We start from the raw sequence: 6,371 nt of genomic DNA, 5'->3' as shown, positions 1-6,371 counted from the left end.
CCCCCCCCCCCCCCCCAAATATCTGGTTTGTGACCCGGGCGAGTGCTGCCCTCAGCTGGTGTGTCCCTGACATGAGCCTGTTCTCGAGGCTCTGCTGCATACAAAGGGCTGTACACATGGGAGTAAACCAGTGAGTATCAACAGCCCGAAGGATTTTTAAGGCTGCACTGGCCTTTCTCCGGGTGTCAACCATCTAAAAGATGCAGTCTTTTACCTTCCATGAACAGTCCATGCACGTAGGAGCCTTCTCGGGGTGGAGCTGTTACCTCCTCACGGGTTTTCTTGGTCACGTCCACTGCGAGGCACATCTTGTCCAGTGGCCACTCATTTTTCCTGGCCATGGACTGCATGATGGCTGTGAGGAAGGACTGGGGGTTGAAGAGTCCTGCCAGCCACACCGTTGCAGGCAGCACAAAGTCTGTTGTCCACACTTCCAGTTCCTGGAAAATAAAACCAGCAGAGAGTGAAATGTGTGCTTAGAGGAGCAGATTGGTGCTGGGAGCTGTGACCGAGCTGATGCTTCACAGGCCCCTACACAAATATCTGGCATCTTCCAGCCAGGGACAGGGGGCTGGAGGTGGGCTGTGGTGAGTCAGTGGCAGACTCCCCTGCAGCAATGGAGCTGAACCCTTCACGTGGATTGCAGGAGATGCCGCTGTTATTTTCTTAACAAAGCTACATTTAAATAGATGGTTTTATGAAATATTTTTGTTCTTTGGAAGCATATAAAGCTCTGATGGGGTTAACGATGTTCTTTGGAAATGGTGATATACTCTGACGGTGAACCCTTCTCAAACCTCTGCCCTTGCTCTTGGGTAAGAGGCCACTGCAGGTACGTCCAATGGCTTAAGTTAATATTGAAAAATAAAGCAGTCAACCACTGTACACTGATGGAGGTGATCCCTGCTCCCATGGTGTCTGCTTGCTCCCTAAGCTTGAACTTCCACAGGAAAGGTGCTCACCCTGATGCGCAGGAGCATGTCTGCATACCAGGCTCCTAAGCTGAGGAGAGAGGGGTAGGCATAGCGGGTCCAGGATTCGGGAATGGTGTCGTAGAAGAGTGCGTTGGCCAAGTCCTCCATGTCGGCCGTGATCGTTAGCTCGCCCTTCAGAAGAGACACATGGGGGCAATTTTAGCTGAAGGCAGCAGCTGGGGGATGTGTTGGGTCTGAAATGCAGTTGCAGACTGGGAACGTTTTGTCCAGGAGAGCGACTTCCTGGGCCCAGCCTCCCGTGTACCTTGAGTCCCAGGTCCAGCTCCTTCAGCGAGCGCCTGATTTCATGCGTCAGGAAGTTCATTCTTTCGCATTCCTGGAAGGCGACTACCACGTACGGAGTCTTCTCCTCGGCTTTGGCCATCAGCTCTGCCATGATGAAGGGCTCCGGCAGCCGCTCCATGATCTCGTTGAGGACTGACTTCACCTGGGAAGAACAGACCACAGAGCTCTATAGCTAAGGGAGATGCTGTCAGTTAATGGGTCATTGCCGTAGCAAGATTTTTCTGTTCTGCTGTCATGTTATTCTGTGCTTCCTCCTCTTCTGTTACTAGTACTTCATTCTTTTACTAACTGCTCTTAGATCCTAAAGAGCTGCAGCTCTTTTGATAGCCAAGAAGGTTACTTAAGTAAAGCCTTGACAGGAGTGTCCTGCTGAGCCAGGACTGCAGCATTTGCTGTGAGCTCTGCAGTGATAGGCGCTGGGCTGGGATCACTCTGTACTACTTTGCGCTGGTAAGAAATCAGGGCATATCCCCCGTCCATCGCGTGTGTGTCCGTGCTCCCCACCTGGGCTCAGAATTGTCACCACTTACTGTAAGGGGGCAGAAGCTCCACTTGCCTTTTCCTCGCGGGAGACGCCCGCACCACCTCCCACGTCCGACTCCTTGGGCTGCATCTCCAGAACGGTGCGGAAGAGCCTGTCGGAGGTGACGGCGAGGAAGCCAATCTCCGCGTTGGGATGCAGCCCGTACAGGTAGGGGCTCTCAGGGGGCAGGTTCTCGTTGATGTACGCGTGGTAGCCCTGCACATGGGGCAGCACTGACGTTACTTCAGCACATCTGGACAAAGGAGCTGAGTGGCTCCCACTGTGGGAGTGTGGCACCGCGGTGCCGTGCTGGGGGCACAGGTCTTGCTGGTGCTTATTCAAGATGGATTTTTACTCACCTCTTACCTAAATTTTTCCCTTTCCCACCCCCAGCCACAGGAATTATTTTCACAGCTATTTTGCATGTTTCCACAATTTTTTCCCCCATCTTCTCCCTTGGTTATGGCATGAGGGAACTCTGACTAGTGCGCACTTACCCGAGCAGTGGTTTTCCACAGCAAAGGGCAGTGCTGATCTTTCTTACCTTGTAATCCAAGCTGGGAGGGACTAGAAACCCCGGAGCCAAGTACACTTCCCCCTCCAGCATCTCCGCGCAGATGTACTCGCTGAGGTATGTGCGGCACAGCCGGCGGTCCCAGTCGTCCGTGATGTGCCCCCCGTACATGATTTCACCAAAGAGGTACCGGAGATCGTCCCACGGCACCTACAGGAAGCAGCACACCGTCGGGTTCTAGTGGCTACACGTGTTGCGGGGCCACAGAGCTCCTGGGTTGACCTGTCCAGCGTCCAGGGAAGTGACAGACCCTGGACCACAGAGTCTCATTGACCAAGTGAAGGGGGCAAGACAGGGGACCTTGTTTTGGGTCTCTCGTGTTTAACCACAGATTTCACCTTGTCCTGGGCCATCCATACTTTCAACCCCACTATCCCATCCTTATTCAGCTCAGTGCTGATCATGTCTGTAAGGCCAGGGGAAAGCAGGACTCTGCTGAAGGCAAGACCTCAATCCTACTCATTGCACCTTCATTCTCGGGGCAGGCTTTGCCTTTTAGGTGGAATGTCATTTAAAAATACCAAAACAAACCCAACCAAGCACCAAGGCACCAGCCAGAGAGGGCCCTTGTCCCCGCCTGGTGCTCAACGAAGCTCAGGAGGACTCTGCACCTTCACTGCTGGACATTTTAAGAAGGGTTGATTGTCAGAGTGTGTGTCTCGCTGGGGTACAGTGGCTTTGTCAGCCCCTTACCTTGGGGTTGGCCTCCAGGTAGTTGAACAGGACATTAATGGATATGGTCAGGTCCCCATTGTTGAAAGGGTAAGGTCTGTTCCAGCCCTGGGCACCAAACTTGCGCCGCTCGGCCACCACTGCGTGGAAGTAACAGAGCGCAAACAAGATGCATTTGAACTCAATTTCTTTGGTGCACATCTCCAAGGTGTCCTGCAGTGGAATGAAAGGGAGAGGGGATTGGTGAGTGAGTAAATATCCCTCTACAAATGACACAAAGAAAACTGACGGTTGTTTATTAAATAAATAAACAAGCATGAATTTACCTTTCAAAGATTTGATACCTTGTTAATTTTTGAACTCTCTTGTTTATAAGCATCTTAGGACTACAAACACATACACACACACACACACACACACACGTATACACCCCCTCTGCTGACAGTCCAGGCAGCTCATTATGGCACCAAGGTGCAGCAGCTCCACATTCAGCCTCAAGAAAGGCACCAGACATCCAGCACCCTCCCTGGTTCGGGAGCACAGGGACAGCTCTGGTTATCCCTAAATCACATCCCCACAGGTGGGGCTCTGGGCATGCAGGAGGCTGTGCTGGCATGGGCCGGCTCCTGTGCCTGCAGCGATGCCCACGCTGATGTTCAGCGTCTGGCACCAGGGTTGGGGTGAGCCCGACATGGACCCGGCAGCTGCACGCGGTGGTGGGTACCTGTGTGAAGAGGTCAAGGGCTTTGTGCAGGTTGGCAAACATGCCCGTCGGTGGCTCATTGGTGATCTTGATGGAGTTTTCCAGCAGCCCCTGAGGGATGATGTGGGCCTCGGGGGTGGGGGCTGGCTCGGCACTCATGAACACCCGGTAGTCGTCGTGGCTGCCTGTGCTGTACTGCTCCACTATCTTATCCAGCGTGCGCAGCCACCGGGCCACCAGGTGGATGTTCTGCAACAGAAACCCTCCTGTATCGCTTGGATAAGCCTGGACCCAGTGGCTGCATGGGCTGAGACTGCAGCTGTGCATGATGGCCAATGCACCGGGACGGGGGAGCGGAGCCTCTGCTGGCACTGCCCGAGCTTCAGCCGTCCTGGATACTCCACTAGTGCCAGTGGGGACACCAAGGGTGAGAGAGCCTGGGGGCACTCTGAGCTATGGCTGGCAGCAGTGCTCACCACCTACCTGCAGGATGACCCAGTGCCCCTGCTCAGCTGCCACTTCCAGGGCTCGTTCTGCCACTGGTTCCTGGCCCTGGCCCAGTGACACGTTGTGGATCCTCCCGTTTTCGATGGTGAAGTTCAGTTTTCTGCCTGGGGAGGGGAAGAAACCACCACAGCCTGAGACCTTTTCTTGGTACTAGCAGTACATGGAGGGGCTGTGCCGCACCGGCCCATCGTGGCTCACACCACAACCACAGCAGCCATCGAGTGCCAGTGTCAGTGAGGAGAGGGCAGCAGCTCACCCAGGTCCTCCACATCTTTCAGGGGGTCGACGCCAGGGGAGAGAATGTGTGTGGAGGGGCTGCTCTCCTTGTACACTTTGGCGAGCTCAATGCTCCTTCCTTCCACATACTTGCTCCCCATCTTCTCTTCCACAAAATCCCTACAGAAAAATAAACCCATAAAGTGAGTTAGGAGCAAGTGTGGTCATGGCACAGCCGGGGTGGTAATGCTGCGGGGCTTTTGCCAGGAGAGCACCTGATGGCGTAGGTCATCCTGTCCGGCCGCATGCACCGCAGCATGCACAGCTTCTGCAGTGCTGACTTGTTCTTCCACTCCTTGGGGAACACCTCCTTCTCCGGCACCTCCGACTCCACAAACTTCTTCCATCGCTTTGCTGAGCCCTCAATGTCACTGTCCAAGTTCCTGAACTCGTCCATTTCTGACAGCACCTTCAGGTCATGCAGAGAGGGGATAGATCACTGCTCTGCTCACCCTCGGGGACCCCGGGGCACAGGGGATGGAGAGGACGTTCCATTGAGGAGGTGCTGCAGGTGACCCTGGGCCCGCTGTGCTGGCATGACCTCAGCACGGCGGGCGACCAACCTTGATGGCGCCCCAGCAGTGGTGCTGCAGGAAGTCCACAGGGGACGTGACATCCGTCTTGGAAGGGAAGCGCAGCAGGAAGTCCAGCTCTGCGGGGTTCACTTCTTTCTTGATGATGAGGACCTGGCAAGGTGAGGGCGCAGTGTCGCCACCGCCCCAGCACACACAGCCCTGGCACACGTGGCCTCAGTGCAAGAGGCTGCGCCTTGGGTGAGACACTGCTGAGCATCCACCAGCAGCACAGAAGTAAGAGAACAACCTGCCTAAACCCGCACAAACTCACGTGCAGGATGACACCACAGGCAGCCCAGACACGCACACACATTACCTGGAAGGCAACCTGGGCCAAGAAAATGAGTTTATCTCTCTCAAAGAGCCCCTGTGCTGTGTACACATAGACCGAGTAGGTGATCTCATCCGTCAAGTTCATGACCCTTTCCTTGATGTCATCGCTGGGGGTCGCACGCTGGATGGCTTTCTCGAAGATCCCATGGAATGCCTGGGGAAGATCCAGCGGCAGCTCAGCACCCGCACTGCCGGGTGCTCCGGTACCAGCCAAGACACTGTGAGCCCCAAACCAGTCCCCTCCTTGCTCCACGCCTGCCTTGAGAGAGAACTGGTAGATGGGGTTGATCTTGTTGAGGTCGCTCAGGATGAAGTACAGCAGTGATGCTCGCTCTGCCGCCGGACGGTAGTTCTCTCTAGCGATATTTATTTGTATTTCGGTGACTTTTGCTTCTTTGACCTGGCCGCACACGAGGGTCAGAGTTACCAGCGCCTTGGCAAGTGCCCAGGCAGCACCCAACGTCAGGCTGAGCGCTGGGTGCCCCAGGACAGCTCTTGCTGCTGCGCTGGGGCACCTCGTTTACCTTTTCCTCTATTTCCATGGCTGTGCACTTTGTGGTTTCCAGGCTCTCCACCAGCGCCGTGTCCCCCAGGAAGTCCCCCCCGGCAGCTGAGAGCCGGGCAAGCAGCAAGTCCTCCAGCTCCTTCAGCTTGATCTTGAACTCGTTCTGGCTCTTTGTGAGGTTTGCCTACAGCACCGGCACACAGAGACACGCTCTGGTCAGACACCACGGTGAGACTGGCACCAATCGCGGTGTTGTTCACACTGCAGGAGGAAGAGGGTGACGTGGCCCCTCCTGGGATGTGCTGTCACCCACATGGTGAAGCAGCACAAGTACCTGTGGCAGCACCAGGCTCCATGGCGCAATGCTCTGACTGGGACTCACTCAGCTCTCGGTCAACGGTAGCGGGAACTGAGATCTCACCC

At 55.3% G+C, this 6,371-nt stretch overlaps 1 protein-coding gene across 1 annotated transcript in view; it reads right to left on the bottom strand.

Annotated features, from left to right (window-relative positions):
* The window catches only part of LOC104411942 (dynein heavy chain 17, axonemal-like), a gene marked incomplete at its 5' end in the record, with an annotated part of 17,582 nt that overhangs the window by 776 nt on the left and 10,435 nt on the right, over nucleotides 1–6,371 (bottom strand). Inside the window, 14 exons of the mRNA XM_010022499.1 lie at nucleotides 215–440; nucleotides 963–1,106; nucleotides 1,240–1,422; nucleotides 1,837–2,019; nucleotides 2,348–2,527; nucleotides 3,071–3,262; nucleotides 3,774–4,001; nucleotides 4,236–4,363; nucleotides 4,516–4,655; nucleotides 4,751–4,944; nucleotides 5,099–5,221; nucleotides 5,427–5,597; nucleotides 5,703–5,843; nucleotides 5,968–6,132. Of these exons, the coding sequence (XP_010020801.1) occupies nucleotides 215–440; nucleotides 963–1,106; nucleotides 1,240–1,422; nucleotides 1,837–2,019; nucleotides 2,348–2,527; nucleotides 3,071–3,262; nucleotides 3,774–4,001; nucleotides 4,236–4,363; nucleotides 4,516–4,655; nucleotides 4,751–4,944; nucleotides 5,099–5,221; nucleotides 5,427–5,597; nucleotides 5,703–5,843; nucleotides 5,968–6,132 (2,398 nt within the window). The remainder of the gene's footprint in view (nucleotides 1–214; nucleotides 441–962; nucleotides 1,107–1,239; nucleotides 1,423–1,836; nucleotides 2,020–2,347; nucleotides 2,528–3,070; nucleotides 3,263–3,773; nucleotides 4,002–4,235; nucleotides 4,364–4,515; nucleotides 4,656–4,750; nucleotides 4,945–5,098; nucleotides 5,222–5,426; nucleotides 5,598–5,702; nucleotides 5,844–5,967; nucleotides 6,133–6,371) is intronic.

This window comes from Nestor notabilis, unplaced genomic scaffold, assembly GCF_000696875.1.
Source record: "Nestor notabilis isolate BGI_N333 unplaced genomic scaffold, ASM69687v1 scaffold30959, whole genome shotgun sequence".
Classification (NCBI taxonomy): Eukaryota; Metazoa; Chordata; class Aves; order Psittaciformes; family Psittacidae; genus Nestor; species Nestor notabilis.
This window is presented reverse-complemented; position numbering and strand designations above follow the sequence as displayed.